Source organism: Bactrocera tryoni, chromosome 3 (genome assembly GCF_016617805.1).
Source record: "Bactrocera tryoni isolate S06 chromosome 3, CSIRO_BtryS06_freeze2, whole genome shotgun sequence".
Taxonomy (NCBI): Eukaryota; Metazoa; Arthropoda; class Insecta; order Diptera; family Tephritidae; genus Bactrocera; species Bactrocera tryoni.
Genome location: NC_052501.1, coordinates 63,510,758 through 63,529,811, shown reverse-complemented (window position 1 = coordinate 63,529,811; position 19,054 = coordinate 63,510,758). Strand labels below are relative to the sequence as shown.

Below are 19,054 nucleotides of genomic sequence, written 5' to 3'. Positions count from 1 at the left end.
AGATAGAGATGACCAACATGGTCAAATATTCCACTTTGCGGTGGAAGCAGCATGTTGACCTGACCTTTGTCAAGGCGACAAAAGCACTAATGGCGTGCAATCGGCTGGCGGGAAAACCCTGGGGCTGCAAACCAAGGATTGTTAGGTGGTTGTACAACATGATCAACACATATGGGGCGGTAGCCTAGGTCTCAAAACCTTCGCCGACTTCGGTAGGGCTCCAACTATCGAAGCTGCAACGACTACCTTGTGTTTGTATGTCGGGTGCAATGCTCACTTGTCCGACGGCAGCACTTGAATTCATGCTTGAACTCACACCGCTTCATTTAGTGATCGGTCAGGTAGCAAAGCACACACTTCTGCAAATGACGGCAGAGGGGTGTGGCAAAGGTTGTATTTGCCATAAGTCAGTGTATAGAGATAAACCTCCGACGCAACTATCGCAATGAGCGTATAACCGTGCTTAGCGATAGTCAAGCGGCACTAAGAGCAATCTTCTTCTACGGTATCAAATCGCTACTGTTGCAGGTGTGCAGAGAACGGCTGAACAGCCTAGCGGAACCCTCATCTGGGTGCCTGGTCGGTATAGCAAGTAACGAATCGGCTGACGAGCTCGCCTGCTCCGCAACTTCCACTAACATGGTAGGGCCTGAACCCTTCACTGGAGTGGGTCCCCATACCATAAATAGTTGCTACGCAAGGAAGAAGGAGTAGGCAGGGAAAGACATTGGCAACAACCGCATAATGGTTTAAATATGCAATTAACCTCCTTAGGGATACACTCAGGCATTGGTTTGGTCGCATTTTACAACCGGCCACTGCAAGCTGAATAAGCATTTACATAACATGGTCTTATCTTCTTGCGTAAACTTCCGGTTCTGTGTTTCACTGCAGTCTGTTGTGCAGAATTAAGGCCCTTGGACCCATGTTTCCGAATAGGGATCGCATTGCTTCACTAGCACCAAACAGAATATTGGACTTTAACTATTAGTGATATTTGTTCAAACGTCTAAATCTGCAGACATTTCTGTCAGCGTTCCGTTTGATGTGCTAGCAATTCATTCATGACAGCGGACGCTTTAATATAAAGTACACTAAGCATTTTACATAGGTTTTTATTTTTAATATTAACACTAACCAGTTTCTAATAGACTTCAAATATAAAACATAACCCTAACCACAAAGACGCGAAAAATTATATCGGCCACCCGTACCTATATATTTTATTTATATCTTTGCATTTAGTTTTATTATGAAGAAAAATGTATAGAAGTAAATAAAATATCTATGACACGACTATCTTACTTTTGTATTTTGTTTTTATTTCACTAGCTAAAGTTGCAAAGCTTCAAACTCGATGCAGGAAGAACACGTCACCAAACGCTTGCTCAAAAATATACCTACATATATGTTCAATTCACAAAATCGTAAAATCGTAAAATTATAAATTTTTACACTTGTTTTTTTATAATTTTACGATTTTGCGATGCTTTAAGACAGGTTGTGATTTGCTCAATAGTATGTATGCCATTACGCTACTCGACAATTTTTCATTTTAATTAACAAAGCTGTCGATATATTTTATATTACACAAGACTACATACATTAATTATTAAAATTTCATTACTTTTATACAGAATTTTCACCGAAAAAACTACAAATTTTTCATTCAAAATTAACGTGCTGCGAAATCGTTATGACGCCGCTATGTTTAACTGTTGCAACGAATGCGGGGTGATACACATGCACAAAAACTAAGGCCAATTTAAAGTGTCCTTTATATATATATGCTAAGTAAAAGAAATTTTGTATAAATTAAAATAATGCTTCTAAAAAATAAAGTTTTAAGGTATCTAACTAATTCATTTCTTTTGAGCATAAAACCACTTGGAAGCTATTAAATACTAACTGCATTGGAAACGCCCTGCATATTAACTTTTGGTTTTTGTTTGCAACACTGTTGCCAGCTGATTTCATTCGACACTTCATAGCAACAGCTGTTTTAAAGCGACTTGCATTCATTTATATGATGTTAATTTTATTAGAATTTATAAATGAGTGTTGATAAAAGTGCAACAAATTCTTTGAATAAAAAAATGGACGATCCTTTGCGTCCAAAAGCGGTGCCGCTTGACTCCGAAACCGTACTTTGGTTTGAGTTTCTACTCGATCCACAATTAATTACCAAGCACCTGCAAAAGCTTAATCCAGGTAAATAGAAAACGCTCTGAATTGGGAAAAGAAAAAAGTTAATTATTATTTTAGATCCCAGCGCATTGGAACTAATGACACAATTCATATCTGTTACACCGGATGTAATAATACCAACACAGTATGATTTAACCTCGCCAGACACAGAAAATATGCCGGGAGGCATACCGGTAACGCCAGGCGCAGGCGTAAATAGTGGCGTTGGTATGATGAACATGGACGGCCTACGTATACCACGTAAACAAATTGCTTTGAAGATTTTAACGCTCAAAGTAGCAACATGGCTGAAGTGGAATCTCGGTAAGAGTGTATAGCATATGAAATTGTATTACATTTGAACTTTTTATAAAATTACAGATGTATTGGAAAAGAGTTTGCCAATACCAAAGCAATTGTTTTTGTTGCGTGATTTGTGCACGATTTGCTTTGGCAAGTTGGTTAGTATACCTTTGCAACAGGATTTCCAGGCGAAAATTTGTAAGTTCTTGAAAATTAGTGCATAACGCAAAAATAAATAATAATATTAATAATATTGGTTTACAGCGACTGACGGGCATGAACATGCTGCGCGCTTTGCGCTAACTTTCTACCACCGTTGGGTGTTACGTTTGCAAATTCTAAAAGATATTGCAATGAAAGCAGCACGTCCTTCCATGGCTAATATGTACGTAAATAAACAAATATAGTATTTTTGTTTTGTAATATTTTATTTGTGTAGGTTTGTGCCAATGGAGCCGATGCATCAATTTTTTGCTCCTGATATACCACCACAAAACAGCGTGGAATATCTGCAGGAGCTTTGCAAGTCCACAGAACCGTTTTATGTCTTCACTTTCGACACATTTGTAACATTGCACGCAGACACTGAAACTATGCGACAAAATTTCGAAAATATGCAAAAAATTTCTTTAGCCGAGTTACGTGCACAAATCTACTTCGATTTGGTTAATTTCTACTTGTATACTAAACAATACCGACAAGCACGCGAAGCTGTGAATGAGTGTCGGCGCAATTTGAAGGAGATGAAAGCTGACTATGTAGTCGAATCTGCTAAACGCACAGCGGCTGGTTATCTCTTTTGCCACGTGAACGATGAAGAGCTGGAAGGTTATCTACTGGCTTGCGGCTGTAGCGAGCAACGTACCACTTTAACAGAGCGCTTAAATGCCTCGTCATTGAAACAGTATAAAGTAAGTTAATGATTCTAGTTAAAAATTAGTATAATTGTTTATTATTACTACTATTACTACTACTAGGACATCATTGAAATCCTACAAGAGGATAATCATATACGTGAAATACCACTTGTAAGTCGACGCATACTCGAACTCGACATTGAAGGCGCCATTTCACAGGGTTCACTGAAAGAGTCGCGTTCCCTCGAAATGCAAGTAGCAGCATTGAATTTAGTACGCAGCATTTTTGAGGAGGGAAATATTTTTACAAGCGTGGATTATTTTGAGAAATACAGACATATGAATTGCTTCGTTGCGATTGTAGAGGTGAGTAAATATTATTATTAATAGATTAATATACATTAATAAAATTCCCATATATTGTACAGGCAATCAGTAATGTGCTGCCGCAATGTACACTTGGCGAACGAAACGCAATCAAAAGATTTCTCATAGACAGCGTATTGAAAGAAAATATTGGCAAACAATTTCTACAACACTTGCAAAACATACAACTCTTCTCAGCCACCGAATTGCTTGATCTAGAACGGCAAACAGCCGATGAGGAGCTCTCTGTGCCGACACTTGCAACGCTCAGTGAATGGAAATTCAATTCGAAAAGTAGGTTATAAAATGCCTAAAATCATTGTTAATTGTTAATTTATAATTAATTAAATTTGCATTTTTAGTAATACGCATTGAGGTCGGATCACTCGAACGTCAACTAATCTCATGCACAAATGCGAATACTGTGCGTAAACTTCTAGTAAAGTTGGCTGCTACTAATCCAGCTAAGCCACTGTGGACAGTAAATCCAAGTTGGGAGATTGCAACACCGATTAAATCGTTGCTAATGTCTATGCAAAGAGGATTTCTGCAAGACTTTGCTTATGTTTTATTGGGCAAAGCGCGCGAGATGACTGCTAAAAGTGTAAGTTTTTTTCAACCCACTTTTTATTGCAATGAGCATTTTTTAAATTACCTTTAGGACTACATCGGTGCGGTGTCTATGCTAAGCGTACTTAAATCGGAGACACAACGTCAAGAGCTATCAAATACCACAGTTGTTTCAAAGCTTGGCAAGCTGGTGAACTGGGAGATTTTGTTCATTCAAATTACACAGTGCCTGGAAGAGTGGAATCGGAAAACTTTGGATCTGCAGTCACTGGGTAACCGCTGCAAACTATGCTTGGCTTCACTACAAAGCAACGACAACATTATACCCCGCATAGAGGTAAGAGGGCGTCTGACTTAAATGTGAAACATTGCTTTTTCTCCTATATATGAACCACTTTAAAATTAATTAGACTCACTGTTATATTGTAACAAGTAATTGGCTTATGTTTATACTCTAAACATGGTATATAAAGTTGCCACAAAATTCGCTGAACCTACAAAATAAAATGCATATATAAATGATCAGCATGACAAGCTGAGCCGATTTAGTCCGTTTCTGTCCGTCTGTCTGTATATACGCTGGACTAGTTCGCATTTTTGAAGTATCGATCTGAAATTTTACACATATCCGTCGATATCGGAGTACTATAGCATCTAGCTGACGTACAAACTTAACGATCCAACGATGTCCTTGCATGGAAAACTTTGTTATTTGAGGGGATATCTGCACAAATTTGACATGGTTTATTCTCTAAAGCAACGTTACAATCCCCGAAGATGTTGTTCTGTTCGGACCACTAAGCGATATAGCGGCCATACAAATTAATCAATCAAAATCCTGTTCATGTATACAACCCTCATTTGAGAAGAATGAAGAGATTTTTTTTTAATTTTTAATGGGAAGCTAATCGTTTGAAATTCAGCTAAAACTTCAAAATATCAACTCTCTTGTCACAGATAATCGAAAGCTGCGCTATCATGCTGCTCAATCTAGGCGATTGGAATACACTAATGTTCTTAGATAAGCGTTTGGCACAACTCGAATTGCCAATTGCCTTTGCTGCCACCGTACTTGACATGGAGAAGATGAAGGGCTCTAAGAAGGTGTGCCGCGATGCATTCGATTTGGTATTGCAAATGTTTGTGAATACCACGAAGCGTAGCGGTGGGCCTGGTGGCAGCGGCGGCACTGGTGGCGGCAGTTCACGGAATTCACCGTCCCTAGCTGTTTCAACTGGCCTGCAACCGTTTCTGAAACGCATACGCCACCAGCTGATCTTCTCATTGGCCATATCATGCCTCGGAAAAATACAAAACATACTTAGAGACGATACAAATCATGATTTGAGTGGTGAATATATGCATTTGTGGCCCGCTGGCATACCCAGGTAGTTGTGGTGTGGTTTTATTAATGCAATAAATAAATAGTTAAATTAATTTCACTCTTGCAGTCCCTTGGCGTATAGCGTGCGTATAGTGTGTGAGACCTTGCATTGGCTGTTGACAGAAGCGTTGAAATATTATCCGCAAACTATTACATGGTTGAAAACGAAAGGTGATTTGGAATTAGGTATGCTATTTTGCTGTTCCCTTATTTTCCGGTATTTATTCATATATTTGTAATACTTATTATATTATTACTTTTATTCTACAGCTATTGGTAATAATGAAGCGGCAATGCGTTGCTATGTCAATGCGCTCATCACTGGCACCGATTACTGTACTTTTCCATTGCAACGCAACGTAGCTGATGATTATGTAATACATAAAATGATACGTTGCTCATCGAATTTAGGCTGTCACATGCAAGCCACTGTGTTGTGCCAGGTAAATTTTGTATTTGTAGTATATTTGCAAATTGTTTATTTATTCAAAATGTTTTGCAGTTCTTGGAGGAAATCGATTACGGCATTGTATTCAAAAAACTTACCGAGAAATCTTCGAATTTCACCGATGCAATGGATGCGTATTATAATTGCATTTGGGATACAACGTTATTGGAATTTATAATAAATTTACATGCACGAAAGGGAGAGCACAGCCGAAAGTTAGAAGCGGTAGGCTTGTTGACAATTTGAAACTTATTTAGAAACTTTATAATTATATGTACATATGTATATTATAATTTATTTTCCTGCTTAGATCGCTATTATGGGCTCACTCGAATTGAATGCGAACAACAATGACGAAATCAAACGTGAAGCGGCGGCAATACGGAAAACACGATTCCTACGCGCACTAGCCAAACAGTATTTGTTGTAGAAGTACACGTTTTCATAATTGGCCTCTAATTTTATTTTATTCCATTCTTTACGAAACATGTAATTTAAGTCGTAGCCGTACTTGTAGCTGTAAGCAGTTTTCTACGTCGACACAAAATATACAGACTTAACTTAATTGTAAAATATTGTTGTAATATCAAATAGTTAAAAAGTAAGTTTTAAAATATTATAATTAATAAACTGTATTTGCGACAATTTCATTGGGTGTTATTACTAATTAGTAAACAAATAATAATATTAGACATACATACATACATAGATGAAGAATTTTAACAATGTTTTAATTTTAACATGGAACGCCGATGTTTTCAAAAATATACTTAAATTACTAAACAGGCTTATTCGCTATTTATAGTCAGTTATTAAATTCAACTCACTACAATTTCAACAACAATCTTACTTGGGGCGTCTGCCACGTGCGGCGCCACCGGTCTTTGCTTTCTTGTTGGCAGTCTTTTTATCATCCTCTGTTTTACGCTTAGTTGTAGGTTTATTCGCAGACGGTATAGTCTTAGGAAAGAGCATAGTAATGTGTACTTTTTAAAATGAAACTTTTAAAATAAAATTTATTAAAATACCTTAAAGAAACTGTCTAAACGCCCTTGGGTTTGTGTATTCTTTGATTTTTGTATTTTTTTTGCGCCCGCGCGCACACGATCCTCATTGAATTGTCGATCGCCACAGAGAAATTTTACCAGACCTTCCTCATCTGGTTCTGTCCATTTGAGCTAGAGTAGAATACGCAAATAAATACAAATTTCAAATGTTCTTAACTATACACATTACCTCAATAGCCAGAGGATCTGTTACTTCGGGTTTTATAAAAAGCTCACGCGCAACTTGATAATTCCAATCTTCTGCTACAGTGTATTTCTTTTGATCAATATTTTTGAGTATTGTCTCAATATCGCGATAAGTATTAATTAATTCAATTGCACGTTTTGGTCCAATACCTTTTATACCTTCGCAGTAATCACAACCCAACAGTATGCAAAGATCTATGAACTAAAAAGGAACATAAATTTTATAAGCACGAATATACAACTGTTTTAGGGTACCTACCTCAGTGCTGGTCAATTCAAAACCTTGCAGCACTTTATCATAGCTAAACTCTTTAACTGGCATTTTTCGCGCCTCGCTAAAAGTCAAATGACGCAACAGCACACTTGAGCCAAAAGTAAGTGCATCCATATCCTCGGTAGCGGTGGCATAAACTTTGCCCGCCTTTACAAGAGCCGCACATTGCGCTTCAGCCTCACAGGGTGCCTCTACATATGGCACACCCATTAATTTAAGCAATTCCTGCGCTTCACGCGCATGCTCTTTAGTTACACGCACCAAACGGCGATTGAATTTTTCCACCTCTTCTGCATTGCCGGCTTCTTCGGCTTTCTCCAAGGCCTTTTGTGCTTCTTCACGGCGCTCAGCGCGTTTAGCCAATTCACCAGATTTTAGATCTGGTGGCTTACCATCAAACACATATACCGGCTTAATGCCGTGCTCCAACATTCGTATAGTTCGATAAAACATACCCATTAAATGTGAGGTAGGTTCGCCATCCACTGTTGTTAGTTGGGCGCCATCAGAACGAACGGCAATTAGAAACTGATAGAGACACATCGATGCATCAATAGCCACTTTACGTCCTGGAAACGTTGGTATGTTAATGCCAAACAAATGTCATACCTTACAACAAATTTAACTTACCAAAGTAGTTTTTGATTTCATTTTCCCTTATTGCGGACGGTGCAATATCTGCTATCAATTTCGCTAATCCCAAAATTCCCATCGTGTGGTTTTATATTTTGTTCAGGATAAATGAAATAAATGCAGAACTTTATTGTATAGAAGAATTGATATGAATAAATGAAGATTTCGTTGGCGCGCAGTTATGTATGTACCAATGTGCCAAAGCGATAAGCCGATATACCGATATTCGCAATGCTATCAAAATATGTATGTTTAAAGTTATCGGCACATAATATGAAAAAAAACGAATGTCTTTTTTGTATCGTATATTATGAAATGTTTTTAATATAATAGTTTTAATAGTAATTTCAATGCTGCAAGCAATTTTATATCCATGTAAGCGTATATAAAAGTTTGAAAAGAAAACTAAAAGTTTGTAAGTTATAAGTTTAAAACATTTCGTAAATAATATAAGCGCTAAGCGATTTTAGTAAATTTTTAAAAATCCGATTATGTATACGCATACATATATTGATACCAAAAATATCAATCCTGCGTAGTTAAGAAGAAGAAGCTTATGGCGAAGAGGAATTAATAAAATAGTTGAGTGTATTTTCCATAAGTGAATTTCGTGCCAGGGAAACGGCGAGAAAGATTTTTTCGGGCAAAAAACATAGTAAATATGGTATGTAAATTACTAAAAAGTATTCCAAAGTATCAGTTTATGTTGAAAGTTTTGTACCACTATAAAAGTGTGCATAAATTTAAAGTGTTTTACATCTAAAAGTGAAAAGAAAAAGTTTAAAGCGCGACACATTCGTTGGATTTTTCGCTTTCATCGTTTCATCTTAATTTTTTTTCAATGAACGTCGTTTTACTGTTTCGTTGCGCCGCGCTGCGCTGCGTCGTGTATTTGCTATGCCGTGCAGTGCCGTGTCGTGGTGGTATATAAACATGGCGTCGGTTCATTTTCACCTACTACACATTTTATATGGGCTTTCCTCGCTTGCCGCCTTTTGAATGGCCTTTTCGTTGATACGCCAGCGAATTCATCTAGATGGAAATTTTGCATTTTATTTAAATTCGCCTTAATGTTCGTATAACAAGCGAAAGCGAATATTCATTCATTTATGTCACTAACTCGTTGTTGGCGCGTTTGGCAAAGGCAGAAGTTAAACGAATGCCGGAGAAAAACAAAGGCGAAAAAGTATATATTTTCATATGTGTATACCAGTTACATGGATGAATGTATTTACAATTGCCGAGCATTTTGTAATGCGGATTTGAGAATGTTATCCCTATGGCAGACTTGGTGGGGGTGAATTGTTTGAGAAGGCAACCGTTAACCTATTTTCAAGTGCTCGACAAGTGTCATTATGCTAACAAATAAGAGTATATAAGTGGGTGTTGGGTGCACTATACATAGATTACTGGCACAATGTGTTGGAACATGAGCTTACAATTACAGTTATGGACAAAGCAATAGGATAGATCAGGTTAAAACACAACTATTGAGAGATTTAATCCATATACTATATTTCTACTGAATGCAAATGTGAAACAAATATTAAATGGAATTTAAAAAAAGTTTAACCTATCTTATATAAGTGACTTCATAACAAATTCATTGGATATTTCATAAAAATAGGCTCATTACCAAAACAAATTATTACAAAATTAAGAAATTATTCACAAAACAAATTTTAAAATTGAACTTTTGAACATATAATTTATAAAATCCTAGCATGCCTTTTGCAATACCGAGTGTCATACAAGATTCGTTTTTGTCCTTATTCCAACATAATTTTTATATCTCGAACAGAGTAGATTGTTTTTAAGTGTTTGACAGCGAAAGATAAAACAATACCAAACATCACAAAGAATTTAACTAATCTTTTACTTAATAGAATGTTCAAATACATTTTATGCTCAGAAAAGTGTACATTAGGTTAGCCACGAAGTTTTTATTTAGTTAGCCATTATTTAGCCAACTAGGCATTTTTAGCTAACTAGTCTCAGTTTTTGGCATAAGTTAACGTACAAAACAATGCAACAATCTCCAAATAAATTTTCAAAGGGCCACTAGCGGATAAAGTTGCCATCCAAAATGACCGATCAAAAAAAATATTAAGTTCTTTTATAATTTTTTTTTGCCGCTATCGAGATTATTATAGCTTCGGTGTATCTTTAGTTACGTTTTTTTTTTTCTAAACAAAACCTACGATTTTCATGTCACGTTAACACTTCAACGACAATTACAAATAAGTGCAAAGTATTAACCTTTCAATTATTTATACAAGCACCATATGTGTTTTTGCCATGGTGTTTCTTCATAATATGTGTACATTTTCCAAAAGTACAGCTTTAGAACAGCCTTTTAATGTTAAAATACATATACAATTTATAGTGTGCTTAAAAGCTATCCATAACCTCCAAAATCTATGTCAATGGGTTTTTCGCTATTATGACTTTATATCTTCTTTTTTATTGTATACTCAAGTAATTATTTTTTAAAATTCTAATGCGATTATGCTTAAAGGAAAGCGAGAACAAAACAGAGGAGACAAAAGCCGCAGGCGATACTGCGGCATCAACAGCGGAGAAAGCGCCAGAGAACGATAAGAAAGACGTAGCCGCTAGTGGTACAGCAAGTCCAGAACCTGCTGCTGCGGCAGAGAAGAAAAATAGTACAGGTGCTGATGACGAAGCTAACGATAAGAAAGCAGATAAGGTGACTACAGCAACAGAGAATGACGATAAGAAACCAAAATCGGAAGCCGAAGCAGGTGAGCGAGAGCAAACTTAACCTTTACTAGTCTAATTTAATTTTATTCATAATATCAATTTCTTTTAACATATTTTTTTACTGTTTGCTAAAAATCCGTTAAATATGTATAAATACAATTATTGCTATTGATAAGCGGCTAAGTGCAGATAATGCGAAATAACAGACCACAAAATTCGAGCTGTCTGGCAAAATGAATTGTTGGCATATTGGATGAATTTTCATTCATTTGACGAGTTGTTGCATTTTTTGGGTTTGTTGTTTTGCTACGTATTCTCGGTCGATTGCCCCCCGCTATGCGGCGAAGTACATGCGTTAATATTGAATGGAAGTAGAGCAACAGCACGAAAACAACCAGTGTGCTATGACCGGCATATTTTGCCGACGTTGCATAGCGCATCGTGCTAACGTGGTGTATTTAAAATGTATAAATTGGCGCGCTTTCTTGTCAGCCGTATGTTCGAAACCGAGCCAAAGCATGCCGTGACTTCGTGGAAGTGTTTGGGTTGAGGAAGTCAAAAGAAAAATTAATTTGTGTTTTTCTTCCTTGCTTTGCACTTTCTAAATAAACTACTTTGGTTTCTTGTGTCGTGTGGGTGTGTGATAGTGGGGAGATATGATTAAAATTATATCATTGGGCATTGCTTCCTCTCCTCCGTCCAGTATCCATACTTCGTCGTTAATCTACCCTTGGATTTGTTCATGCTTAACCCTGACAAATATGGTTTTGTGTAGTAATGTCCAAGGTACAATAAATATTCGCTTATAGTTCATAGTTTATCTCGTCGCGTTATGTGTGACCGTTAAACTTTCCAAGGGTGAAAACAATTACTTTTTTAATTACATTAGAATATTAAGTTATACGCCAATCAGGGTTGCTAATTTTTTAATACAAAAATAATTAAATCTTCCTTTTCGTATTAAAAAACCGATTTTTAAGATGTTTTAGATTAAAAAATCAAAATTTAATTTTATAATTTAATATTAGATTTTTAAAATTTTTACTTTTAATCACAAAATACAGAAATTTATTGTATTTTCAAAAATTATTTATAATTAATATTATTATATTATTTTTAATGCAATACTGGCTGCAATACTTTTAATTGTCAATGAATTTTAGTATTATTATTAACTCTTATTACGTTTCAATTACTTGCGGTTTTAATAGTCTTCATAATATTACTTCTTACAGAAAACAAATCTGACGATAAACCCACCGCCGATTCAGGCGATGATAAAAAGTCAGCTCAAAAGGACAAACTCGGCGATGCCAAGGAGGCTAACGACTCCAAAGAGGATAATGATACGACAGAGGTAGATGATAAGAAGACTGAAGGTAAAGAGAAGAATGGCACAGTAGCTGCTACTGGAGGCGGCGCCGCCGCAACGGGCGCTGTTGATAAAAAGAAACCAGCCAAGGAACAGGGTAAAGAGAAGAACGACAAAAAAGCTGACAAAAATAAAGGAGAGAAATCTGACGAAGTGGAGAATGAAAACCAGCAAGTCGATGAGGATGATGAGAGTGTAGTGGCTTTAGCCGAAATTGATAGAATCAATGATAATATTAATAAGACACGGGTTGATGGCCTGCAAACGTTGCATGAGGTATGTCATAACTTTTTACCTTCTCAGTGTAATTTTTTATGTTATTATTATTAAAAACGCTATTATTTCATTTCTTTCAGCTCTGTTTCAAGTCTGTAGGTAAAAATAATGTTGTTAAAAAGAATTTACGCTCATTTGCCGGTTTCGAGTTTGAGAAGGACTCTAGTGAATATAAGAAAAAATTGGATGCCATTAAGAAAACCGACGCGAAGGCACTTAAGAGTATTTGTGATATTCTTGCGTTGGACCGCAAAGGTAAAACATTAAAATTAAACATTTTTAAGTGCAAGAAATGTAATATTGAACTTCAAAAAAAAAAAAAATAGGCACAAAAGATGAAATTGCAAATCGTGTGCTCAAATTCCTTATGGAACCGGATGAGTCGCTCTGTGTAGATGAAGCGGCTGAAGAGGAGGAAGAAGATATGGAAGAGGATGAGGAGGTGGGTCTTCTAAAAATTTTTTTTTTATTTATTTTTTATTTATTTATTTATAAATTCACATATTTATTCATTTCCGCATTCATCAGCCAGTAGATGAGGAAGAGGAGGAGGAGAGCGCAGAAGAGGAACGTAAACGTAAACCAACCAGTCGCGCACCTGCACGAAATTCAACAAGTGGTCGCCCCAGACGTGCAACTGCTGGAAAAAGTAATTGCTACAGCATAAATATAATATATTAATGCATTAATAAAATTTACTTTTACTTATGTTGCAGAAATGTCCGCCTATGTTGACTTCTCCAGCTCAGATGAAAGTGAACGTAATACCGCGCCGGCCAAACGAAAGCGTCACGATGACTCCGAGTCGGGTTCAGATGTATGTTCATTATTGTTCTTTCGTACATATGTATGTATTAGTAACTTTTACTTTCAAATTATATCTGCAGTATAATCCATCGGGTGGTAATTCCGATTCGGATGGTGCTCGTGGTGGTGGTCGCAAGGCATTAGCACGCGGTGGACGGGGTGGACGACCAGCACGTAAAAGTTGGAAAAAGAATTCCGATTCCGAGGAAGAAGAATTTGATCTCTCCGATGCTGATAGTGATGTAAGCTTCGTGAACATTTCTTTCATATGGTAATAAATTTATATATTTTTTCTATGCTTGCAGGTGCCGAAACGTAAACGCGCTACACCTGGTAAACGTGGTCGACCTTCTGCTGCTGCCGCCGCCACAAATAAACGTGGTACACGTGGTCGTGGCGCCAAACCAACCAAATCGCGCAAACGCAAAGACTCCGAAAGTGAAGATGAAATGTCTGAGGATGAGGAGGAAGAGGAGGAGATGTCCGACTTTGGAAGCGATCAGAGTGAGGTAGGAAACCTTATTTATTTTTTGGTGATTTTTTATTTTATAAAATTTTTTAACAATAATGTTTCCTTTGTCTGCAACAGGAGGAAGAGGAGTCAAAGAAATTCAAAAAGCCCTCAACGCCTGTGAAAAATGCTAAAGCAAATAACAAAGCTAAAACGCCAGCTAAAGGTAAGATTATTAATATTTTATTTATTAATAACTCATTTAATAAAAAAAATTTTGTTTCTATTTTGCAGCCGCTGGCCGACCGAAAAAAGTAAGCAAAAAGGAGGAAGAGGAAGAATCCGATGATGAGGATGAGCCGCTAAACAAAAAGGGCAAGGCGACATTCCCCACGGTATGTCGATCGCGAATTTATTCGCTTAAAGATTTATTCAATGTAATGTTAAAATTTTAATTTTATTTTTCAGGACGAACAAATACGCAATTATGTTAAGGAAATCTTAGATAAAGCCAATCTCGAAGAGATCACCATGAAAACGGTGTGCAAGCAAGTGTATGCAAAATATCCTGATTTCGATTTAACAGATAAAAAGGATTTCATAAAAGCCACAGTGAAGGCGGTAAGTGAAAATTTTGTCAAGTTTTTCATTTGCATGACCGGTGATATATATGCATATAGTAGTTCTAAAAATTTATGCGGAATTTACATTTTGAATTTGTTTAATTTTTTTTGAGATTTTTTTCTTTTTGAGAATTAAAAGCGTTTTCTTTTCTGACAAGCATGTTGCATTTATTCCCTTAGCGGCAGAATTATGTCGAATTGATAGTCTTTGGCCGAATAAATTCCGGATCCGTTCCCTGTTACGTAGACTCGACTGTCGCGGAAACGGTATTTATTCCGTCTTTGCCCGCGCTGTTAAAGTTTTGTGCTCTATTCTCAAAATGTTTTCGGGTTTGTTTGTTCTCCCAGAATGTTGCCCGAAAAATGTGCAACATTTTCTACACTTCACAAAACGTAAAAGAGCGGATGTACAGTTGTCCACAAAATAATAGGAGTGCCAATATGAAAAATGTGTTTGGCTGCATAACTTTTTTAAAACACATGTAAATGACGCGATGACGCATTAAAATACAAAACAAATTTTTATTGTGGTGATTGATTCTACTTCTGCTTTGCTAGTTCTGGGAGACACTTGTTATTTTTCCACAAAATAATAGGAGTGTTAGATATCTCGTTTTCAAAATAGTCCTTAACACAAAAAATATTCACAAAATTAGAAAAGTAAGTATGCTACCATAATCTAGCAGCAATTTAAATCAATTATTAATTTATTTAATCATTGGGTTTTTCTCCAGTGGGTGGAGACAATCATTGTACAGGGAAAAGCGGAAAACGATAAAAAAATTTAGAAAACTAGGAAAAACTTATAAAGAAATCCAAGAAATCGTAAAATGCTCTCCTCAAATGATAGCAAATGCCTTAAATTAAAGAAACGAAAATGAAACTCGTAGACAAAAGCGCAAAATATCCACTGCAGACGATCGGAATATAGTACGCTACTGCAAAATTAATCCTTTTGCTTCAGCCAGGAGCATCCATGACGAACTAAATTTGTCAGTTTATACTGAAAGTGATCGTAGGCATTTCGAGCAGAACAAATTATTTGTCAGAAGTCCTGACCCGCGTCTAAACGGCGAAACATATTGTGGTCAGACGAATCCCAAGTTGAGTTATTTGGTCGTACAGGCTCTAGGAACTTTGTCCGTAATCCCCGGTTTACCACAAAAACCGTTATACATAACGATGCCAAATCATGGTATGCGGTCGTTTTTCAATGCCATTGATATGGGTATATCAACAGGATAATTACCCTAAACATACCAGCAAGTGCGCAAAAAAATGGTTTAGAGCCAACGGAATTGAGGTTATGTGGGGACCTGCTCAGTCTCCTGACCTCAACCTCATTGAAAACCTGTGGACAGATATCAAGAAGAAAGTAGCTGAAGAGAAACCAACCAATTCGGGAGATTTATGGCAAGTAGTGAAAGAGGCTTGGAAAGAAACACCAATAAAACGTTGCCAGGATCTCATAGACTCCATGTTTAGGAGATGTGATGCTGTGTTAAAAAAATCGATGTTATTCAACGAAATATTAATTATTTTAATATTCTGTGAAACTTTGGAACCATTATCGTCCCGTATTACCTAAAATACTCCTATTTTTTGTGGAACTAGTTTTTTAGTTTACTTTATATAAACTCCAATATAAAATTTTTTTGTTTAATTGATATAGATGAAATCTAGATCTTTAGCAAATTACCTTGTGCAAAAATTTTGAAAAAAACAACATTTTTGTCAATGAAAATTAACATTTCGTTTTTCTCATGTAGTCACTTTTATTTTTTTGTGGACAACTGTATAAATAAGCTCTTTTTTGTATTTCTTTTTAATATTTTTTATTTTAAAGTTTTTTTATTTTTTGATTTTTTTTTGTACATATTTATTTTTTCAATGTTAAATTTTTATATTTATTTTGTTTTAATATTTTGCATTTTTTTAATTTTAATCTGGTGGTCGAAAAAGTCTTTTCGTGTTTCTAATTAAAATTCAACATATTTTTTTATATTTATAATAATAATTAAATATGTACCATTTTGGTTGACATTTTTCCGCTAGAGACATTATTCCATCAGTGTAAATCGAATTAAATTTTTTTTGGTTAAATGCAGCAATCTCACCTTTCGAACACTATATGGTATGACACAATGTGATTGGTAGCACTGATGATATACGACTGCAGCATATATTGACAAAATACGAAGACTTTTTCGACTAATATCTTTTTTTATTGTTTATTAAATTTTTTTACTTTATTTTTAAATAATTTTAAACGATTTTTTACTTAAATTTTTTTTTAATATTTGTTATTTAAAAAACGAATTCAAAACTCATTTATTTTAATTATTAAATTTATTTTTTTCATTCAAAATGAAATTATTCAAAATTAAAACTAATTTTTTTATATCGAAAAAATAATTTTTTTAAATTATATTTTATAAATTTCTAATTTCCTATGCTCTTCCATTACAGTTAATTGCGGCATAAATCCAAAAAACAAAATATGTGCAACACTCTCACACTTTGCGATATAGCAAATGAAAACGCGCAGCAAGAGCAGCAAATATAAAATAAAATAAACGAATATCATTTCAACCAACAACAGCTGTTAGTCTGCGCCCACAGCATCGGTGTATTTATAATAAGCTATTGAATATGTTTGAAGTAACGAATTCGAGAGCTTTTAAGATTCCTTTATAATTTTGTTCATATATGATTGCTTTTCTTCAAACCCCCATCCGGCTCTTCCTAAATGGGTGCACCAAGCGCACTTTTATAAAAACAAACCAACTATTTCTTGCAAACATTTTCTATTTGATGATTATTTGACTAATTTTATTTATACGTACACGAGTAATGTGTATACTTGATTATTTGTCGTTGTGTAATTTTTCTTACCTTCTCTTACTAATATTACGCAACGTTCTTATCCTCATCTTATACTTGAATAAGATACTTGCACACAAACTACACACATACACACATATTATACATTTTTTTTCTTAGTTCTAAAGCATTGTATAAATACTAGATTTTCTTATGACTTTCAAAAATGTAAACAAAAGATGAAACAAGAAATGAAAAGAATGTGGAATGCAAGCAAATTTGTAGAATTTCTGTAAAATGTTTAATAATAATAAAGAAGATATACATACAAAATAAAGAAGCAAAATAATATATAACATGATATGTGCGTAAAGCTAAATTACAAACATAAAAGAAAAAGCAAAATTAAATTCAAAAGTTATTAATAAATACTTGGTTTGCATTTGTTGTGCAAATGCGAGAAAGTTATTTGTAAAAAGTAGCTGAGAATTTTTCTTCGAACGTGAAAAGTGGAAAATATAACAAAAGAGAAAACACTGGCGTCAGTACAAAAAAAAATATATATATTATATTAACAAAAAGTTATGAAAACGAGTATGTATTTTATTTTTTAATATTTGGCATAAAACAAAAGAAAAAAATTAAGGGAAATCGACGCGTAAATAAATGAATAAGATAAAAATGCTTCAAAGCAAAACAAAAAAAAAAATAATATATGAAAGTATGTGCGACTTATGTTAAATTGTGAATGCAGAAATAAGTGAAATAAAGTAAAAACTATTGAATTGCATGTGTGTTTTATATATCAAAAATTAGAGAGTCAATAAAGGAAATTGATTTATTGTTCAAAACAACGCATTGTCTTTGTTGCTGTAACGGCAGAAAACACTCCTAAAGTTATTTCGAGTGCTGCCGAGTCCTTGGCCGGATAAAAATCCAGGTTACTTAGACCCGATTGTCTTGAGATCGGGTTTCGGTCTCTTCGACCAAACAGCTCAACACTAAGGGTATCGTCGTTGTTGTTGTTGTAACGGGTAGCTAATCCCAGTTAGAATGGTTAGGATTAGATAAGTTGTCATCCCACGGTAGGCCTAGGAAACGTACTGTTTCGACGGGGTCGGACCATAGGGAGAGAGGTGACCGATGTGTATGTGTTAGCGGGGCATGCAAAGAGGTGGTTAGTGTCATGATATGTTAGGGTCAATTCTGTATAAATAGGAATTTAACCTGCTACAGTATCCAAAACGAATCAGCGCAAGGGTCACTCTCGATTATCACGGCAACATACGGGCCTCACAGTGCAGGTGTTCGATGGGAGACATTTATAGGCACCCTGTTGTAGTCCGGTGTGCAGTTTTCTGATCTGTAGCTTTCTCGTCTACGTTTTGCTCCTTCCAGAAGACCATATTGGGGCAGCGTAGTTAAGAACCGGCCGGCTGATTTTCTTGTATGTCGCCAACAAAGCTTCTTTGTTGTTTCCTCATGTGCTGCCGGGTAGCGACTTGAGAATTCTGTTTGCGGCTTTGTACTTTGGTAATAATCGCGGTGGTGTTAGGACTGAAGGAAAACAGACTGTCGAATGTCACACCTAAAGTCTCAGAGTTATTAACAGTCGAAATTTTAACGCCATCGACTGCAATATTAAGGCCCAGTCTGTACTCCTTTATGCAGTTAGTAAATAGAGGAAGGTCGGAGAGATAGAC

At 35.6% G+C, this 19,054-nt stretch overlaps 3 protein-coding genes across 3 annotated transcripts; 2 read left to right on the top strand and 1 right to left on the bottom strand.

Annotated features, from left to right (window-relative positions):
- Positions 1-2,005: 2,005 nt before the first annotated feature.
- On the top strand, positions 2,006-6,765 carry LOC120771170 (integrator complex subunit 8). Its single transcript, XM_040099057.1, has 14 exons — positions 2,006-2,211; positions 2,266-2,511; positions 2,569-2,688; positions 2,755-2,875; positions 2,930-3,401; positions 3,468-3,713; positions 3,776-4,007; positions 4,076-4,317; positions 4,375-4,620; positions 5,241-5,671; positions 5,735-5,853; positions 5,938-6,110; positions 6,170-6,340; positions 6,426-6,765. Exons 1-14 carry the CDS (start codon positions 2,055-2,057, stop codon positions 6,543-6,545), a joined length of 3,096 nt encoding a protein of 1,031 aa, XP_039954991.1. The 5' UTR covers positions 2,006-2,054; the 3' UTR covers positions 6,546-6,765.
- On the bottom strand, positions 6,561-8,453 carry LOC120771171 (flap endonuclease 1). Its single transcript, XM_040099058.1, has 5 exons — positions 8,273-8,453; positions 7,628-8,211; positions 7,352-7,570; positions 7,144-7,293; positions 6,561-7,075 (listed from the first exon to the last, which is right to left on the bottom strand). Exons 1-5 carry the CDS (start codon positions 8,352-8,354, stop codon positions 6,962-6,964), a joined length of 1,149 nt encoding a protein of 382 aa, XP_039954992.1. The 5' UTR covers positions 8,355-8,453; the 3' UTR covers positions 6,561-6,961.
- Positions 8,454-8,849: 396 nt separating this feature from the next.
- On the top strand, positions 8,850-17,913 carry LOC120771186 (protein DEK). The gene is made up of 13 exons (XM_040099077.1): positions 8,850-8,939; positions 10,794-11,040; positions 12,235-12,647; positions 12,728-12,902; positions 12,974-13,089; positions 13,176-13,296; positions 13,364-13,464; positions 13,535-13,696; positions 13,760-13,963; positions 14,044-14,131; positions 14,200-14,300; positions 14,374-14,526; positions 16,998-17,913. The coding sequence occupies exons 1-13, from the start codon at positions 8,937-8,939 to the stop codon at positions 17,010-17,012; spliced, it is 1,899 nt and encodes a 632-aa protein (XP_039955011.1). The 5' UTR covers positions 8,850-8,936; the 3' UTR covers positions 17,013-17,913.
- The last annotated feature ends 1,141 nt before the right edge of the window (positions 17,914-19,054 follow it).